This window comes from Macrobrachium nipponense, chromosome 18, assembly GCF_015104395.2.
Source record: "Macrobrachium nipponense isolate FS-2020 chromosome 18, ASM1510439v2, whole genome shotgun sequence".
In the NCBI taxonomy this organism is placed as follows: domain Eukaryota; kingdom Metazoa; phylum Arthropoda; class Malacostraca; order Decapoda; family Palaemonidae; genus Macrobrachium; species Macrobrachium nipponense.
Genome location: NC_087211.1, coordinates 45,980,999 through 46,002,768, shown reverse-complemented (window position 1 = coordinate 46,002,768; position 21,770 = coordinate 45,980,999). Strand labels below are relative to the sequence as shown.

The 21,770-nt window shown below is 37.3% G+C and overlaps 2 protein-coding genes across 8 annotated transcripts in view; one reads left to right on the top strand and one right to left on the bottom strand.

Annotated features, from left to right (window-relative positions):
- The window catches only part of LOC135197013 (G-protein-signaling modulator 2-like), a 533,720-nt gene that overhangs the window by 286,702 nt on the left and 225,248 nt on the right, over positions 1–21,770 (top strand). The window lies entirely within an intron of this gene.
- LOC135197011 (uncharacterized) lies at positions 15,215–21,133 on the bottom strand. The gene is made up of 4 exons (XM_064223902.1): positions 20,879–21,133; positions 17,349–17,398; positions 16,928–17,008; positions 15,215–16,158 (listed from the first exon to the last, which is right to left on the bottom strand). The coding sequence occupies exons 1-4, from the start codon at positions 20,994–20,996 to the stop codon at positions 15,355–15,357; spliced, it is 1,053 nt and encodes a 350-aa protein (XP_064079972.1). The 5' UTR covers positions 20,997–21,133; the 3' UTR covers positions 15,215–15,354.

Genomic DNA, 21,770 nt, shown 5'->3' with positions numbered 1-21,770 from the left:
CTGACAAACATACACAAAGCCGTTTGAGACTGCACAGATCCACCCACTGGACCTACGTACACCCCGTCTCTTAGAGAAGGGTGACAGGAGGAGCGCAGGGTTGCGTTCAGGCAGTAAAAGGGTATATGTGTGTGTGTGTCAAGTGTTTGTCACGGGACAGTTGTGGGAGATGTTTTGGGAGGTGACGGGTCAAGGCTGTGTGTGGCGTACTCGAACCTAGAACAAGCTTGATGCAGTTGTTGTTAGAGTAGCAATGTGTCGAGAGAGAGATAGAGAGTTGACGATGTAGTGTCGAAAATCAGTTCCTGAAAGTGAAATGGGCGTCAAAGTGTGGAGAAGTGAGAACGGGTGTTTGGCGTCAAGGTGAGGCCGAGATAAGGGTGCCTTATGTTTCAGTGGATGTAATGGTTCAGGAAGCCTGGGAAAATGCAATGGGTGTGAATGCATATCGGTGTCCTGAGGACTGGAAGAATGCAGTGCCCATTTTATGGTGTTGAAGAGAAACTTCACAAAATTTATAGATTTAGTTTTCTCTTTTAATAAGTGAGATCTCTTCTTATTTCCCTTAACCCCTTGCTTATCAACACCATATTCTTTGGAAGCTTGAATTTCAAGTCAATGGCTCTTTTGCGCTTTTCCACCTGAATAGGGACCATCTTTTGAATAATAATAATAATAATAATAATGTTCTAAAGGGTCCACAATAATACAAAGTGTAAAAAGTGTATAATTTTGAAGACTTTACAGAAAAAGCTTTCGAACCCTTCCCTGGGTTCATCTTCAGTCCAAATGAACAATTAGTTACGACAAGTACAGAGGTAAATTTAAAAAACAAGAGACGTTGAAGATCGTTGACAACGGTCGTTAGCTCGTTAATGGGCCAGGTGAAGAAAGAGGGTAGTTAACAACAACTAGGTGATACCCTCTCCCCTCATCAACTGCCTTCTGGCTGCAATCCTGAGGAAAATCTTCCGTACAGGTTTGTTGCAACATTACATGAAGTCCTTCATCCAAGGGCGTAGATTGGGCACCGTTATCAGACTCCCCCGGGGCAGCGGTTACCTGGACTGGAAGAGGCAAGGCAGAGGCAGCATCAGGAGAGTGAAAAACAGAGCCTGTCCTACAGTTAAAATCTTTTAAAAACATACTAGTAATATAAAAATTAACAATGGGTCTTCGTTGACAAAAGACTTGTTTCCTTTGAATGATTCTCCCAACTTATAGCAGCTCCCTCGACTAGTCGTCTGACATTTACATTGTTACTTTTAAGATATTTTAGCCTCGTTCCAGTTGGGTCTATGATCATTCCTGAATGCATGTGCTACCATTGCGCTGTTTGTGATTGTAGTTCATAAGCTCGCTTATGTTCGCCCAAACGTATATCTAGTCCCCGTCCACTTTCACCACTTTTTACACTTTGTATTATAGTGGACCCTTTAGAACTTTATATATACTCTCGTGATAGAGAGTTTTTCCCTAATAATAATAATAATAATAATAATAATAATAATAATAATAATGATAATAATAATAATAATAATAATAATAATAATAATAGAGGTTGAAAATATGAGCAAGAGCAAGGTTAGGAAAATGAATATAAACCAGGATGATATAATGCAGTTGATGTTGATATACTAGACTGTGGAAGAACGGAAGAGTGGAAAAGTTTGGAAAGCATGGAAGATGAAAGCATTGTTGAACCAGATCTCCTTTATGTAAGAGAAGTGACGATGATGATGATGATGATGTAGCTGAGGAGATGAATTGCTGACATTATCTTTATGGCACAAGAAAAATGAGGAGAATGTGAAATGTGTAGATGCTTCAGCCATGTATGGATAGAATGGAGGAGGGGTTGGTTAAGAGTGTATGTTTTACTGCACCTCCGTTCATATTCTCTTTCTTCTGTCTTACCTTCCACACTCTTCTAACAACTGATTGTTAGTGCAATTGCGAGGTTTGCCTCCAGTACACCTGACAAACGTTTCTGCTCTTAATTTCCCTTCAGTGCTGAATGACTTCGTAGGTCCGACCGTTGGGCCTCTGGCTTAAATTCTACATTCTGTTTTATTCTATACGATACAGACGAATGACACTTGCTGCTGAAATTGTATGTGCTTTGGGTGTTTCATCCACGATTCAGCATTCAAAACCTGGAATTAGGAATTGACACAGTCTTGGAACTCTGGCAACGTATTGGTTCCCGGGAAAGCGGAAGCAATGACTTTAATAAAATCATAACTGCGACGGCGTTCCCGGTTCCGGGAATTCCAGGCCGACGAAAAAGTCAAAGGGAAGAAAAACGAAAACTGTATTACGGTCAGTTGGAGATTCTCAAAAACAAGAGAGAGAGAGAGAGAGAGAGAGAGAGAGAGAGAGAGAGAGAGAGAGAGAGAGAGAGAGAGAGAGAGGAATTTTACCCCTCACGGAAAGCCTTCTCCAGCCATGAATGCTTGGAGCTCACAAGTATATATTTTCTTTTCTTTTCATTGCTTTGAAATATCCTCTTTGCCCCGAAGTCCTTTGCTCTCTCTCTCTCTCTCTTAAGTGAAGTCTCTCATACTCAGACACACACACACACACGCAGCCTTCCCTTAGATACGCTCATACGCTCGCACACAATAGTTCTTCATAACACCATTACACACACACAAATAACGCAGGTTCGTTTAGACCAACACATGAATAACATTCTTTTTTATATACACACACGTGATATATTTTATACAGCAACACATGCACACAAATCGCGTTTTATTACGTACATTCAAATGATGTTTTGTTATGCACGTAAAAACGCCAATATACGTACATGCAAATTACTCCCAGACACAAAAAATGATGCCAGACTGCAAAAGTGCAAAAGGAAGCACGACGAAAATGATATCTGGATCTTGGTGCTGGTTTGTTTCACCAACAATTTCGTCGCCGCCATTATCATAAACACACGACCATTAAATTTTACAGCCGAGTTGATAACCCTGTTAAACTTCGTCGAAAACACACACACACACACACACCACACACACACACACACAGTTTCCCCAGAAGGTGGAGCCATTATCTCAGGTCTTATTGTGTGTTTCGGGAACCTTCACTTTCTGTTAACCAATGTTTGTATTTTCTTGATATAAATTTGGCATTCATGACTTGTGACCCTGAGATAAATTTGATTTAAAGTATTTGAAACTCGGATATAGGAAGTCTTTCTAACAAGCGTATTCCAAAAACAATGAAATCATAATTAAGGCGTTCACAATATTAAGGGTCCCTAGAGCTCCAACACACACACACACACACACACACACACACACACACACACACACACACTTTTTTTTGCTAGGAAGTCGTCTAAATTCATCCTACTTTTCCCATTGAAAAGCGTACTTTGCATATGTAGAATCCAAAGTAGCAGAAAATCCCATTATCTAAGAAAGGGTGTGATATGCGTGTTTGAAAATTGCCAATTTTCATGCATTTTTCTCAAGATTTTTTTTAAATCAGCCCCCGGAGACCCTCAATATAGTGAACGCCTCATTTTGAAAGGGTCGGTGGTTAACTGGCATGAAGTTGGCCTTATGGCAGCTCGGGAATTATACGTAGAGGCCTGGTGAGACCTTTGAACTGTTCCAGCAAACCGAAACATCTAAGACTGGAGACGGAAACTGCTAACTATGTTTTCCAGTTTGATAGGTCTTAGAAGGATGACAGTACCTACCGTCAATGAAAGTCGTTAACGAAGAATTTTATGTGTTAGGTGGCGTTATATACAGCGTCTGTCAGTCTTGACCTGGATAGATGTATATAATTATTTCACATTTGGGTCAAGGTTGTTAATGCAGATCTTCTATGATGTAAATGGTTGAATGATTTGTGTGATAATTCGTCAATGTAAGGGATATGGCCACATTTTCTTATGAAATTATATCGAAAATGGATGTGATAAATTTATGTGCAGTCTTTTTTACACAGTGCAAGGAATTGTCAAATACCCAGAGAATAAGTTTTCATACCCGTCAGTGCGCCTCACGTGGTGCACTGTAGGCATCACTTAAAGGTCTTTGCAGCGTCCTTCATAGTGCATTTGCGAGGTTTTCCTCTTGTTACACCTTTCAAACCCTCTTACTGTCACTGAATGATCTCATAGGTCCCAGTGCTTGGCTTTTGGCCTATATTCTATATGCAATTCATCAAATAAGGTTTTAAGGTTTTCAGTCACAGCCTGGAACCCGACTGAAGTCCACGCAGCTGCCATAAACGTCAACCTCAAGCATATAATTGTACTGAGAGAGCAACCCCCAATAACTTGATTGGCTTCGGCTGTCAGTCACCCCTCTGCAGTGAATGGGGATGGAAAGCTCTCTCTCTCTCTCTCTCTCTCTCTCTCTCATATCTTTACATACAATATATGTGACACGTGGAATAAGCTGCCACCAGAAGTTGTAAACAGCAACAGTGTGGAAGAGTTCAAAAGAAAGCTAGACAAAATCATCAGGCCACTGTGAATGAACAGTAAAACCTGCTCCTTGAGATAAGTGAGCACACGATGTCTCCTCGGATGGACTAATAAGTCTTTGAGACACCCTTATCCTTGTAACTTCTCCTCATCCCTGTTACTGTATTCCTTTTGGGAATTTGAATTTTTAGTGAATTAAAAAATATATTTTTTCCTCTTTCTCATTATTATCTTTCGTTCTATATAGCGTGTGTAGGGTGCCTCTCCGATATGAATGGGAAAAACTGAACAGGATAGTTTGAATTGAAGCCGTGTATGTGAATGGAGGATATGTAAGCTGCACCTGGCAGTCATAATACCTTTGCAGCGAATAGAAAATCAAGCGCAGATATGTTGGTGTTCGAACCATTGCTATGAATTACAAATGCAAGTAGATTGTTTTTTTTTTCAGGTCATTGCCATAAATTGAATGCAAAAATAGAGTTGTTTTTTTTTCTCAGACTTTTGCATTGACTTGAGTACGAAACAAACTGATAGTTTTCAGATTATTCCAGTGAATTGAAAATCTAGTCAGATTGAATCGTTTTTTTTGAAACAATGCCAGTGAATTGCAGAGCCAGGAAATGTCTACTTTCAAACTATTTCGAAGTATTAAACCCAAGGAGATGAAGTGTTTATCTACCCGGCTAGATTAGTGAATTGAAAATCCAAGCAAGTTGCTTGTTTTTCAGACCATTGCAATCAATGGAAGGCTTTAAGATGGTTAGTTGATTGGTTTCAACGCTTACCAGCCTAGTGAATGGAAAGCTTATGAGATTGTAAATCGCTCCATTGCAGTGAAAGGTTGAAAAGTCGAGGCGAATGTATGTGTGTTTTATTTATTTATTTATTTATTTTACTGTAAATTGAAGTTCTTAGGCGTTGATGGACTCTGATGTGGTATTGTGATAGGAAAGGGTGCCTCCACTTTCCTTATAAGAGCCTGTCCGTGCATAGTCAGTCATCCCATATTATTGAATGTTTTCCACATTTAGATTTTAAGTAACGAAATGTTTCCTCAGCAGTCAACAGCAACTTAGATAACTGGACCCAAAGGTCTCCCTCCCACAAAACTGAACAGGTCCTTTTCTGTTGTGGTTCACCACGAGAGAGAGAGAGAGAGAGAGAGAGAGAGAGAGAGAGAGAGAGAGAGAGAGAGAGAGAGAGTCATTCTGTTGGAAGGAGGAGAGAGATGATCAGAAGATCATTGTCTACCAGTGGGTCCCATAGCGTGTCTGAATGTGTGATATGAATACATTCAACGTGTCTATCCTCATGCGCCGTAAAGCTCCATCATTTGCATTTTATGTATCATTCGCCCCAAAGCAGCTAAAGAGGGTTATCTCCACTGATGTGAAAAGTATGGAAATTAATGACTGGGTTTTTTTCTGTATAATCGTATTACAACGTTGTTGCCTTTGCTGTCGTCTGAAGCGAGGAAACGTGTGTTTGTGTGTGTGTATGTGTGTGTGTGTGTGTGTGTGTATATATATATATATATATATATATATATATATATATATATATATATATATATATATATATAATATTACTTCTCAGTTTTATCACCATTGCGAGGTCATGGGGTACAATATATAATTTGATTGGAGTTATTATTATTATTATTATTATTATTATTATTATTATTATTATTATTATTATTAATTATATCCTCCTCGAATTGTTTTCCCGAGGAGGGTGTTGTTTTAAGGGACATAATATTGAATGGTTTTGGCCTTTTGGATTGCAATCACCAAGTTGTAAGGAGGTTGTGTTCATCTTATATACATCTTTGTGTTGTCAGTTTGTATTTTTGAATTTTTAGATTGTATGTAGAACATCAATAGAAATAATTTTTTTTTATCATATATTGGTGTTTATTCCTTTGTTTGTTGTTTTTGTGTCTGCCCTCCTTACTGTCACTATATTTGGGTCTGTTTACAAGATATAGAATGAAAACGAATTTTGGTTTGGTATTTTCTCTCTCTCTCTCTCTCTCTCTCTCTCTCTCTCTCTCCAGAAAGTTTCACTTATTCATGCAATCGTTGAATCTGGTTTTAAATCTTTTAAAAAAAAAGGAAAAAAGTTCGGGTCTAAATTTAGCCGCCTTGTTACTGGACTTACGGTTTTCCTAAGTCGTAGAATAACAAATAGTCGTCCCTCTTCCTTTCCTCTGTTCGTGTATCTATTTTCGATCAGTGCATCCATTCACCCCCCTCCCCTCTTCCCTTATCTCCTATCTCCCCCCCCCCCCCCCACTTTCTCTTCTTCCACCACAACCCCCCACTCCTCGTTCTCATCTGTTCGGATAAAGTTTGTGATCCAGAAAAGGTAAAACTTTTTCGTTAAAATTAGGTCTCAAGGGAGTGCCATGAGGAGAGCTGGCTATAAAGGGAGGAGGAGAAGGATGAGGAAGGGGTAGACCCCCCCCCCCCCCCCCCCCCCCCACACACACACACACACACCCACCCACCCCCCACTATTTCCCCTCCTCTTGGCAGATGGTTCTGCCGGGCGTTCATGACGTTTTACTCGTTTAACGAGAAGCCCTCGTTCGATCCCAGTTTGCCTCTCTTGACCCGACCAGTGATATTTATGTATCTGGTTATGAGGAGGATGTCGGATGTCTTAGGCGCGATCTGAGAGAGAGAGAGAGAGAGAGAGAGAGTAGAGAGAGAGAGAGAGAGAGAGAGCAACCATCATGCAATCATTTCGAAACGGGAGGTAATCCTCAACTCTACCAAGGTAAAACCATTCGTCAGACTCTCTCTCTCTCTCTCTCTCTCTCTCTCTCCTCGAACACTTAATCTTCTTCCCGTCGTCGATGATAGAGTTGCTTGTCGATTTTGCAACCATTCTCTCTCTCTCTCTCTCTCTCTCTCTCTCCTTCTTTAATGGCCGAGTTCCTTGCCGATTTTGAAACCAATCTAAGCTCTCTCTCTCTCTCTCTCTCTCTCTCAGAGCTGCCTTAATCAGCTTACTTCGCGGTTCTTAGCTGATTTGGATACGTGGCATCACGTTTGATCTGTAAGATCACTGGTTAGATTAGTTGAACATTCAGCCTGGGAGCTTTCGGTAAACTTGGATATTTTATTATTACTTTAATGAGGTTTTTCACTGTTTAATATTGATTTATTATATTTTCATTTTTTGTATCCGCGTGCGCTTAATGATGTCATGGCTTTATTGAGTTTTGGTTGAATTCCTTCGTCTTTATACAAACAGGCACGCGCACACGTGTATTTATTTGCATATATATGCGTATATGTGATTTTGTGTATATATATATTATATATATATATTATATAATATATATATATATATATATATTACCTCAGTGTTTATATATAGAAATTTACACCATATATACTATTCTTTCGATACGCATGTGCATATATATATATATATATATATATATATATATATATATATATATAATATATATATATATATATATATTTATTTGTTTGTTTATTCGCATAAACAATACAATACGGATATTTGACGAGGAGCACTGTGTGTATTTGAAAGCTTTTAACTTTTGAATTAAGTCGTTTTATTAATATATATATATATATATATATATATATATATATATATATATATATATATATATATATATATGAATAACTTGATCACGAAGTATATAAAATGTGATGCTATGTATAAATAAAGGTTTTTGCCACGAAGGAAAAAAATGAAAAAGCGAGATAGCCAAGTACTTTTGGTCCTGTTCGGACCCTTTACTTTAACTGAGTTTGCCATCAGTAAAGGGTCCGAACAGGACCGAAAGTACTTGGCTATCTCGCTTTTTTCCTTTTTCCTTCGTGGCAAAAAAAACCTTTATATATATATATATATATATATATATATATATATATATATATATATATATATATAAAGCCAATTTCGAAGACGTAACATAAAGCATGATATTCTGGCGGTTTCGACGTTATTTCTAAGCCGTTGATAAAGGATGACACGGAGCAGAAGAAATTCGCAATGTAGATGCTCGGGAGCAGTATAATCAAACATCCAAAATTGTTGGAAACTAAAAATCCACATCTGACAGGTGTCAGGGGGAGGAGTAACCAACCTCATTTGAGTTTACGTCAGATACTGTTTACAAATATGAGTATCTGTTTTCCATACATATCTACATACAACCATCCTTAGAATGTAAACATTGTTATATATTTCTTTTGAAATTTTACGATGAAGTTTGTTCGTGCCTTATATTTTTACATTACCGTTCTTTCATAAAGTTTGACTTTGGGAGGACTGGCGACCCCAGAATGGTACAGCCGTTCAGTTTCTCAGTAAGTCTCAAATTATTATTATTATTATTATTATTATTATTATTATTATTATTATTATTATTATAAATCAGCGGATGAACCATGTTCATATAGAAAAAGCTAACCAAAGGGACCATTGACTTGAAATTCAAGCTTCCAAAGAATATAGTGTTTATTTGAAGGAAGTAACAGAAGGTAATGGGACATACAGAAAGAAGAAACAACTTATTTTTAAAAGATAATTATTCAACAAACTAATAAATAAATTAAAAAGTTAATCAACAAACTAATAAATAAAGAGAAAAAAGGAAATAATCAAAATACAAGTATTAGGGTGGCAATGCATTGTAGTCCTTATACAAAAAGGAAATTAGCGTCGTGGTGACTTACAGCCAAGATTTAAAAGGCAGCTGGAGTGCCAGCTCAATTTAAAGAGTGTAATGGAGTGCCGAAATTAACTAAGCACTCATTCATATCCAGAGATGCATAGCGTTCCTTGCCGACGACAAGTCCTTAATGGGCCTTGTGTGTTCTTAGAGGCGCTCTAATGAACCAGCAGACGTTAGGTTTTTCTCTCCTCTATTATAAAGTTAATTACCTCTCTCTCTCTCTCTCTCTCTCTCTCTCTCTCTCTCTCTCTCTCTTACACACACACACACACACACACACACACACATACAGGTGCCTCACACTGAGGGACCTGCCGTAACCCGAACGAGCTGTAAGGTCACACACTATTTATATATCATATACGCGTATGCTATATAATATATATATATATATATATTATATATATATATATATATATATATATATAGATTATAATCACTTTAGCACGTGATTCGTTTATCACACATATCCACAGGTGAAAAATAATAGACAGGGTGTAGGTCCTGACCGGTTTCGGCTTTATTTTCAAGCCATTAACAAAGGACTGATGCATAGTAGTATTAGAATTCACAAGTATATATACTACAGAGACAGTACTGACGAACATACACACAACCGTTTGCGACTGCAGATCTACCCACAGGCAGGTGTCAAGGTAGGAGTGGCTTTCAAAAATCATTTGGCTAAAATTTACAATAAATTCTCAAGGGATACTACGATTAGGGTACCCACCAGACAACAAGTCCACACCTGACAGGTGTCAGGGAGGCGGGGTTGGACATCTCATTACCACTACTGCCCCCTTTCTATGTTTACAAATAATAATCTTAGTTCCGTACATTTCTAATGCCTACCTTTAATATCAAAAGAAATTTGGAAACTGTATAAATTTTAAGGTGGGCATTAGAAATGTACCCAACTAGGATTTTTATTTTTTATTTGTAAACACAGAAGGGGGGCAGTAGTGGTAATGAGATGTCCAACGCCTGTGCAGGTGTGGAATGTTCTTGTCTGGTGGGTGGGTACCCTAATCGGTAGTAGTATCCCTTGAGAATTTATTGTAAATTTAGCCAAATGATTTTTGAAAGCCACTCCTACCTTGACACCTGCCTGTGGGTGGATCTGCAGTCTCAAACGGTTGTGTGTATGTTCGTTAGTACGTTCTCTGTAGTATATATACTTGTGAATTCTAATACTATGTATCAGTCCTTTGTCAATGGCTTGAAAATAAAGCCGAAACCGGTCAGGACCAGCACCCTGTCTATTATTTTTCACCTGATATGTGATATATATATAGATATATATATATATATATATATATATATATATATATATATATATATATAAATAAAAATGCAAAGGCCACAATGCCCTCTTAAATTCTTAAATTCTCTGCTCTTTTTTGGATACACTTGTCACTACAACTCCTCGAGATCGAACTTCAAAGAAATATGAAAGTAATCATGATGTACGGTAGTGGGAAATGAACCCGTGATACCATTATCATGACGAGGTTACCTTACCGACCTGACTACATACATACACTATATGCGTTATAAACCCTAGAGGATGTTGACCTTTTTATGGAATGGGGTTGCTTGCCCGACCCTCTTCGTGAGTGTTCAAGGGGCTCTATGTGTGGGCGGTATCTTTTTTCTTGTTGCTTAGCCATCGAAGAACTGGTCCTATGTATTTAAGGACACTTAATTCTGCGTATGCATATGTGGTCATTCATTTTTTTATAGATTTATTGTAATATTTTGGATTTTCCATTTAAAGCAGTCCTCTACTTTTCCACTCTTTCTTTTGCTATTTATACACACTTCAAAATGTTGCTTAACAATGAATTCAATGTGTGTACTGTTATGCTGTGTAAAACCTTTTTTAATACTGGAATGGTTGCAATGTGAATTACTGGCCTGGCACTAGTTAAATAAAACACTTCTAACATTTGTATGTTATATTCCTATTTAACTTAGAATGAGGATTATTTTTACTTTTCATGTGACACAACCAAATTTTATGATGAAGTAATTTTATAATGAAACTAGCTGAACAACAACCGATAAATCTCTCTATTTCCTGTTGAGATAGTTGCTTCAGTTACATTGCCCAGCATTTTTAACCTTTTATATTTCACACACACACACACACACGCACACACACACCCATTCCTATCCGGGCTCAACTAGGACTTAAAGGGCATCAGGAGGGTCACTATTCATCTTAGCGTCTTCAAAAACTATGGATTAGAAACTAATATCTGTCGTTTTCTGTTATTTTTACATGTCACCCACTACCCACCTTTAGTGTCAGTAATGTCTTACCCCCCCAATATTCTTTTCCAGATAGTAAGTCATATGTGTATACTGAAATGGGGTATAATAAACAAGTAGAATTTATTGATTTACTAACGTCTATGGGCAAAACCAGCCCCGTTTCAGGGAAGCCCTTCCCTCTCCCACCCCATTGGTGCCTTTTGCTGATAGTGATGTCTTACCCCCACAGTGTTTTTTTCCAGATAGTAAGTCATATGTATACCAAGTTTGGCTGAAATTGCTCAATGAGTGTCAGTGTTATGCTGGAACATACACACACACACATACATGCATACATCCATTTTTATATCTATAGATTAGGAATAGTATTTAATATTCTGTTGTGATGTATGAGAACGGTCATTTCTTGATACCGTAACTTTTCTCTACAGTTTCATTCACTTATTTTGTGTAGAAATGAGCATACAGTGCGATTTATATAGGTAGTATATGTAGGCTGACATAATGAGTAAAATTATTAAACAGGTTTTACCTATAGTTAATATTTCATCTTTTTCTAATGTGTTTCCATCCAGGTTTTTAGAGGACTGTCTATGGATTACATATACTTCAAGGGTTCATATACACCCATTCGATAGTTCCCGTAGGGTGCTATGCTGTCAGTGCACCTCACACAATGCACTGTAGGCATTACCAGAGGTTCTTTGCAGCGTCTCTTCGGCTCCTAGATTTACTACTTATATTACTTTTATTCTACCTCCGTTCTTTACCCTGAATTTCTCTTTCAGCAGTGAATGACCTTATAGGTCCCAGCGCTTGGCGTTTGGCCTGAATATTTCAATCCAAAACTTAATCGCATTCGAGCGTGAAGATGTTGTTAGGGTTCTTAGTTTTACTTTACATTTTTTTTTTTTTTTTTTTTGGAGGGGGGGGTCTATATTAGGAAAGTATAGCTCAACCATGCCTGGGTGACGGTTTCAACCCCCCCCCCCCAAAAAAAAAAAAAAAAAAAAAAAAAAAAAAAAAAACATTAATTGTCTTTTCAAGTTTTAATAATTTAACGATTTTTTTCCTTTGATTTTTTTAAAGGAGAGTAATTAAATTGAATAAAAAACAGGGATTGATTTCTTTTAATTAATGGTCTCTGTTAATTGTTTTTTTTACTCAAGTTTTTAATACTGTTAGATATATTTTATGGTAATGATTGAACAGTTATTTGTAATATAAGCACAGGGATACTTTTGAAAAATTCAATATCTGCCGTCCTTCGTAATAATGAAAACTACTGTATGGAATTTTATGATTTTTCATTAAAAATGCAAATTGGAAGGCGTAGTGCTTTTCCTGTAATTTATTCTGATGTAAATTGAATAAATTAATTATTTGAGTGGGAATTTACTATGCCTTTTTACCTGTTTGAGTAAAGCCGTCCTGTTCCTCACAACGTCTTTAGGGATGGGGTTGCTGGGCTCACCCCCAACCCTATCCCATTTATATCCCAGAAGTCTTGTGCCCATTTTACATATGGGAGGACTTTTATGCGGGTGGTAGTCCGCGAAGGATTGAAGAAACGAGTGTTGGGCCACTTATCTACGGAGCTCATTATACTGTAAATCCTTCTCGTGGTCAGGTCAGCAACGTGACCTCGTGCGATACCCTGGATACGGTTTCGAATCGTGATAATACCTGACAACAGAATTACAATGCATTTCTTGCATTTAGATCTAAGGCTTTGTGGTGACATACGTATCCCAAAATCGTGAAGAATTCGAGAAGTTAATAGGACATCGGGGCTATTGCAATTTCATGCGTATCTTATAAAAAGTTTCCAGTAGCACTCCTATATGTTAAAATATATATATATAGATATAATATATATATATATATATATATGTGTGTGTGTGTGTGTGTGTGTGTGTGTGTGTGTGAAGCTATTAGTGATGTGACTATTCTCTCGACAGCGGGTTATCTTAATTTATTTGATATGTGTGAATGAGGCAGTGATTAATGGTCTTCTTTTCTTGGAAACATCCCTTGTTATGGGAAGTAGCCGGATATTGAAAAGAATATACACACACACACACACACAAATACGTACATCGGCTAGAGTGGATGCGCTAGATTAATTAACAAGTGCTCACACCTTGACATGTTATGTGCAACTCAAATATCCTTTATCATTATTTTTTAGTATTATATCTTTTTCCGTTATGGATAGCATTTTTGTCTAGTATTTCGTTACCATATTGGTATCGTTGTTTTTTTCTTTTTTCCCCTCCTTGTTTCTTGTTAACACGTTCTAATTGCTTCGTATTCTGCAACAATGATGGCTTTATGGTTACTTATATCAGAGTTTGATAATTAAGAACTGGCGCAAAAGGGGCCTTTAGTTGATTCATACATAATGTTACAAATATATTACTTTCACTATTCTTACTCCTGGGCAGAAAGAATTCAGTGTTGAAAATTTAAATTATCTGAACTGTAAACAAAATCCCTCTTGTAAATAAATTTTCGTATTTAATTCTGGGTTTCCCTTTATCAAGAATTTATTGCTTTGTGTTCCAGAAATGACCACATTCCCAGTATCAGACTTCATTGTTCTGTTCCAGAAGTGATCACATTTCCAGTTCAGAATTTATTGTTTTGTGTTCCAGAGCTATGGAGCTTTGAATTGGAGATGCGATAATTTCTGTATGGGTTAACTGAATTCTACATTGACCTCTCAGTAATGAGGGAACAAGGTTGATCTTACTCTTGTTTCGAGTATAATAAGGAAAGAGTCTTAGTGTATATAGCCTCACTGATACAGCAGACTGTAACAGACGTTCTTTAGAATAATAATAATAATAATAATAATAATAATGGGCTGGTTCCCTGCAAATACTGCAAGCAAAATCTTGAATCTACACTGCTGTATTTCAGTAACATACTTCATTGTTCAATACTGTTTCAGTATGAGCAATAATACACATTATAAATTTTGTAACATCTAATTAATCATTATTTGCATAATACATAATCACAGTGGAATGACAGAGTTGTCTTAACATGTCATCGCTATAACATCTAACGTGAAATAGAAATAATGCATTGGTGTAGGAGGACACCAAGTATCTGAAGCAACTTGGTAATTGAAAGCGAAATTTGTTTTTTCTCATTGTTGACCTTGGTTTATGGATCTGTAGTCACTCAGAATTTGGTGTTTTGAAAGGTCTTTATGGTGGCTGGGTTCACTTCGAGACGTTAATGTTATTGTTTTTTTAAATTTGATTTTTCACAAACTAAAAATTAAAAAAAAAATTGTTTACAAGCACGAATGTTTTTTTTTTATTTTTTTTATTTTCATTTTATTTTATTTTTTTTATTATTTTTTGGGGGAGAGTTGGAGTTATTTAGCTTGAGCTTTGATTGATTAGCATTGCTATGCTAATCAATCAAAAACAGTAGTCTTCAAATTGTCTTGAGGATCTCATATGTTGCTGTTGACTCATATGTTGCTGTTGACAATTTTGAGGAGTTGGAGTTATTTAGCTTGAGCTCTGATTGATTAGCATTACTGTGGCTATGCAGAAAGCAGAAACAATAGTCTTCAAAATGTCTTGAGGATCTCATATGTTGCTGTTGACAATTTTGAGTTTTAAGATTAAATTCAGAGAAATAACGCAAGATGTTGATGTATTGCATATGCGTTATTTGCATCCATTTCAGGATGAATATTGCCTGGTATTATATTACTGATACTTAATTTACTCAGGATCTTTCATGTGTTTTACCGTAGATGTCGTTCAAGGTAATAGTTTGGAGCTGACGAAGACATCTTGGGGTTCCAATTAATAAAGACAATTGTTATTGTCTATCTCCTGAAAGTGGAAAGCTGGTCCCAAACCTAGATCAAGAAATTGAGGTGATGGAGTGTCGCGGAATGAGCCGGGCTCAAAGCGGCATACGTGATCCAAGTGTGTCCTCGGGTGTAGGTCACTAGCGTCGAATTCAGAATGGAGCCAGAGATGGTCGCGTTGTAGCTGGTCACATAATCTCCTGGGCCGTATCTGGGATACTCGCCGTTCGCATAGCCCCTGAACATCAGGGTCTTGTTGCTGGTCGATGTCTCCGTCGTACCAGGGGACTTGTTTGAAACCTTGATGAACATTTTCGATGTACTCGCCATGTCGTTGTCCTTGCCGTTGAATGTGAAGTTGGTGGTGGCTGCGCTGTGCGACTGCGCAGTGAAACTTGTTGCGTTCATGGTGGACGACATTGACTCCGTGACTTGCATGGTGGTCCTGGAAATGGCCTTGGAACTGCCTTTGACTGTCCCGGTGGCCAGTGCGAACACGGTGTAGCTCCCGTCGTGGTTTTTGTTGAAGAACGCCCCTTGTGCCTTGCCCTTCCATTGGGCGGTACCCCTTCCCTGCAGGAAGTGAATTTGACTGAGGGTGACGAATCCCGACTCGTAATGGAGAGAGGGCGTTCCCGTCTTCCCGGTGGCCATCTGGAAGTACATGGACGCTGCGTGACCCCTGTTGCCGTTGGTGTGAATCTTGCCGTACATTTTGCTGTGGTAAATGCCGTCGTTCCCGTAGGAGTAGTCGTAGGACCCATTCTGGATCTGCTGGACAGTCAGGCCGTGGTTTGCCACGTACTCTGGCTGCTCGTTGTTGCCGAGAGCCTCGATGATTGCTGTCCACTCCTGCGGTGAAAGTGTTCGGTTAGGTTACTGATGTAATGAAGATTCAGGAAGGTTGCAATTCTACTTAGTTCTTACATAGTTCAGACAATAGAAAAAGAACAATTAATACGTACATCTTTTGGAATTATCATAGATAAATGGCAATAAAACAACGCTATTATCATCATGAAACCATCTGTAGATATAGAGGAACCGTCCAGTTTACTTTATATGTTTACAAGTGTGAAATGAAAGTTGGAGCGAGGTAAAGTTGAAGAAGTTGGACATCCGAGTAATAAGAAGCCAGAGTAAACGAATAACCAGAGCAGTGCAGCACTGAGGCGCATTAGTACAGCTTACAGTGTGTCACACAAGGCACACTGTAGGCAGTACCACTACCCCACGTCTTGCGGGGGGAACAAAGTTGTTCACTGATTCAAGACTGACAGGTTTTACAATTCAGTTTCACGCGGTGCACTGCAGGCATTACTTAAGGTTCTTTACAGCGTCCCTTCGACCCCCAAGCTGCAACCCCTTTCATTCCTTTTACTGTACCTCCGTTCATATTCTCTCTTCCATCTTACATCGAACCCTCTCCTAACAATTGTTTTCTTAGTAGAACTTCTTTGAGGTTTTCCTTTTGTTACACCTATCAAACCTTTACACTCTCAACATTCCTTTCAACGCTGGTTGACCTCATATGTCGTAGCGCTTGGCCTTGGCCCTGAATCTTATATTCCTATATTCCTACTCTTCGGTATTATAAAAAGAAAAGAAAAGGAATAATTACCTCGTTCGTTGGCCATTGCTTCAAGTGGTGTTTCCGGACGCTTTTGTGTTTTTCTGCGATGATCACCAGAGACGCCTCTCTCTGTTGGGGGGGGGGGGGGGGGAGGTATGAGAGAGGACATATATTGCTTGTTCAATTTTCACTCTTTAGGTTTAATGAAACTTGGAGGATAAAGCTATATTGTAGCTTTATATTCAAATTGCTATGAATTATTAATACATTTTTTTATTGAAATGATAAATTTATGATGCACTGTTCACTTTTACATATAATTTTTGCCAAATTGTAAACAATGTCTTGGTGTATGCATTTTAATTCCGTGTTAAGTTTTTGTAACTAAATTTTGTGTTTTATATTTTGTATATTATATAGTGAGAGAGAGAGAGAGAGAGAGAGAGAGAGAGAGAGATGCACTACTCACCACTAGTTCTATGCGCCCAAGGGTTGGGCTCAGCAAACAAGATTCCTTATCTGAAAGAAACGAAAAGAAATTCCGAGTGAGTTATCTGATAAAGCAGTCACAAGGGAAGGAATAGCGCCTCGTGGCGTGATCGGTATCGTCTTGGCCTATCACCTCGGTGGCCGCGAGTTCGATTCTCGGGCGTTCCACTGAGGTGTGAGAGATGTGTATTTCTGGTGATAGAAGTTCACTCTCGACGTGGTTCGGAAGTCACGCAAAGCCGTTGGTCCCGTTGCTGAAAACCACTGGTTCCATGCAACGTGAAAACACCATACAAACAAACAAACAAAAAAGGGAAGGAAAAAATAAAAATAAGTGTTCTTGTTGACATGGTTTGTAATCTTGGCGTCCATTCACGGTTGGAGGGGCTGAAGTAAAGTGCAAGTTTGTCGTTGATTTTAGATTCTCCTTAATCGCCTTAGGTGTCGGGAAATACACTTTCTTGGGTGATTAGGTTTCAGTCGGTCTTTTCTGACCCACTTATCTCTCTCTCTCTCTCTCTCTCTCTCTCTCTCTCTCTCTCTCTCTCTCTCTCTCTCTTACACCCTACTCACCAACCAGCCATCCTGAACACTGTTCCACATTTTCACTTATCCTAATCACTTTCTAACACTGTCTTACCCCGCATTTCTCATGATTTCACCTTTCTCACACTGTACTCTGTAAACAGACTATATATTTCAACAGCTTCCACCTTTTTCCCTCATTTGTATTAACCCTTCACAAATTGCTTCCATAAAGGGGGCTTGGCTCAATAGTTTCTTCGTACATCTAAAGTTTTGCTTCTGCAAACTCTTCTCCTCCAACATTTTTGTAGATAACCCTTCTTCCTTCCTCACTTCACCCGTTTTGTAATTCATTTGTTCTGTTAATCTGTCTTCCAGAATCTAAACTAATGTTTATCAACCGAAATTCCGGGCATCCTTTCATAGTTATCAACGTTTACTCCAGTAACCGTTTACAAACGCTTTGCAAATTTCAGTGTTTGTAGCTGCTCTGTACTGCCATTTAGTAATGGTGTTTACTAATGGTGTTTCATTTGCAATCATCAGCCTGCTTTCTTTCACCAGAAAGTACATCGAGATATCAAAACGTCTTGTTGGTGGCCTAAGAAACTTTATCTGAGACCCTTTTTCTACAGCAATTTTATATTTTTGCAAATGCGTCCGCATGTCTAAAGCACGCTCAACTATATATATATATATATATATATATATATATATATATATATATATATATATATATCTAGGTACAGCTCCCCGGGTTACGACGGTCTCGACATACGACGTTCCGAGGTTACGACGCTTTTCAATTATATTCATCAGACATTATCTCAGGGTTACGACGCATGTTCCAGGGTTATGACGCCTACAACGCTCATCTGGCAGAAGAAATATGACACCAAAAAGGCAAAATAATCAATATTTGAAGGTTTTTTTATGAAAAATGCCATAAGAATGCAGTTTACGTAGTTTTCAATGCACCCAAAGCATTAAAAGTAAGGTTTTCTTAGGATTTTTGACGAAGTTACGGCTTACGACGATTTTCGGCTTACGATGCGTCTCAAGAACGGAACCCCCGTTGTAACCTGAGGACTGCCTGTGTGTTGTGTGTGTGTATATATATATATATATATATATATATATATATATATATATATATATCATATATATGTGTGTGTGGTGTGTGTGTGTGTGTGTGTGTGTGTATATATATATATCTATATATATATATATATATATATATATATATATATATATATATATATATATATATGTATGATATATATATATATATATATGATTATATATTATATATATATATATATCATATATATATTTATTTATATATAATCTTTTAATCCATACATATATGTATATTTGATCAGAATTCTATAGCGATTGCTTTCATAACTCTTCCTGGATGTTTCGTAGCAAATAATGATATCCTTGAAAAATTATCCTGGAAAAATTAAAACTTCAGGTACATATTTATTTTTCGGTCAGGCAGCTTTACCAGTCATCCTTCGCTGTGTGACATGATTTTGATTTTTTACAGATTTTAACAAGCTTAAATTTGTCTCATGACTTTCTTCAGATTTTTTGAAACGTTTAATGACGACAAAGGAAAGGAAAAGAAGTATTTCGACCAGGGACACAAATATGACGTGTTACCAAATGAGCAAATTAATGGATTTATGAAATATATAAGAAATGTATGAAAAGTAGCCAGGAAATTATTTCAGACGGCATTTGAATTAGTAAACATGGAGGGGAAGGAAGATGCGACGAGAAAATCACAAAGGAAATTAGATAAAGGAGAATTGAGGGAGAATAAATCACACGGACAGATGAAATGGCTTGCTGCCTTTTTTAATAAAAGATGCAAATGTGTTAGAGGAATGAAGAAGGAAATATAACTGAAAGGAAATGAAGTTTGCCACAAAGGAGAAATGGAAGGAGTCATGAATGAATAGTGACTAAAATACACACACATATAATTATATTTTATATATAATATTTAATTACTCACACAATTGTTCTGTGCATTAATACAACTAATGATAACAAGATCTCATTTATATGGGATTGCATTTAGCAGAGATATTTACTCAGCAAGAGTCACAGGATCTCCAGTCTACCAGCCGATGGGGACAGTAAGTCTTGGAAAGCTTGTAACTTATTCGGAATGAATATCTCTGCTAAATAGCATCCAGTTTAAATGAGGACCTGTTATTAAATACACACGCATACACATCATATATACGTATATAAATGAATTTTATCACATCACCGTGGGGTTTAAGGCGACGAACTTATCAACTAAAAAAGTTCCCCTTCGGTTAGCATATATATAAAAAAAATTTAATTTTTCTGAGGCGGTGTGAATTGGATATTAAAGGACATTTGTAGCTTAATGCATGCATATATATATATATATATATATATATAATATATATATATATATTAATTTATATTATATTATATATATATTATATATACATACACATATATATATATATGCACACATATATATACACTATATATATACATATATATAGTTTATTTGGGGAATCTTTATTTATGAATCGTTGATTTTTGAGTTGTTACACCTTTTCTTTATATTTCATCTCTATGTTGCTTCTTCTCTTTTCACTTTCCACTTATTGGCATCAGTCCTAAGTACCCTTGATTGGCAGGTTATTAGCCATTGCCTTGTTCTCCGGAATGCGTGCACTTTTTGAATAAGCAATAATAATAATAATAATAATAATAATAATAATAATAATAATAATAATAATAAGTACATGAAGTGTAACAAAATATTTATAATCCGGGTATTCTATATTGAAAATTCGAAAGTAATGAGGAGCTAAAGATAATATGCATATATGTTTGTATGTATAATTACGTATATATATATATATATATATATATATATATATATATATATATATATATATATATATATATATATAGAAAGCTTCTTACCTTCGCATCCTCCTCCCGTTCCTCTCGGATATACTGTACTGGTGACTAAAACTGCGAAGGAAAGCACAAGAACGAACGCCATGAACAACAGCAAACCCTGGATGCGTTCTTTCCCCATGGCTGCCTGGAGGATTAAATCCAACTAGTAAATGATCTCCTCCTTTTAACGTGGGGCGCTGTTGAATCAGGACCCTTGGTCGAATAAACTTTGCGTGATGTGTCCGTGGTACTGTCGCTCAGACAACTGTTGCTCGGGCGTTGGCAGTCGGTAATCGGGAAGGGTGACAAAGTATGAATGACGACAAAGTATGAATGAGTGCCTGATGTCACCTGCCGTAAGACACTGCCAGGAATGTATCGATCGAAGGGGAATGTTTGTCTCTCTCACAGGCATCCGGAGGAGTCGTTCGCTCTTTCGTAGATTTACGAAATAAATTTTTTAAGAGGAAAATGGATGTTTTCAGTTGTACGTCCGTGACGGCCTTCCCAAAAGATTGACCGGGTAGTTCGTCGTAACGGGGTCAGTTTTTCGTGGGTGTGCTACCGTCAGAAGACTTCCAAGTAAATGAGTGGAAAATGGATATTTTAAGTTTTTGTTATTGACCTCCATCCCTCAAATAAATAAATAAATATAAATAAAATAGAGTTATTGAATTGTTCGTCCTAACAGTATCAGGTTTTCGTGGACCCGGTACTGTCACACGACTGCTCTTATCTCTTATCTAATCGCTGAGAGGTTTTATTCTTATCCCTCTCGATGGCCAAATCATGGGATCTGCCTTCAGATAAGAAGTTGCTTCTCATATGACGGTGCAGTTTTTTTTTTTTTTTTTTTTTTTGCTTTTTTTTCATTTCTTTTCTTGAGATGTTTCTCAGCGTTGTGATGATGACA

Coding starts and splice junctions, on each gene's coding strand:
- LOC135197011 (XM_064223902.1), bottom strand. CDS start 20,996: ATGGGGAAAGAACGCATCCAGGGTTTGCTGTTGTTCATGGCGTTCGTT. Junction 17,399..20,878: donor AACGGGAGGAGGATGCGAAG/GTAAGAAGCTTT, acceptor CGTTTCTTTCAG/ATAAGGAATCTTGTTTGCTG. Junction 16,159..16,927: donor AGCAATGGCCAACGAACGAG/GTAATTATTCCT, acceptor CTTTCACCGCAG/GAGTGGACAGCAATCATCGA.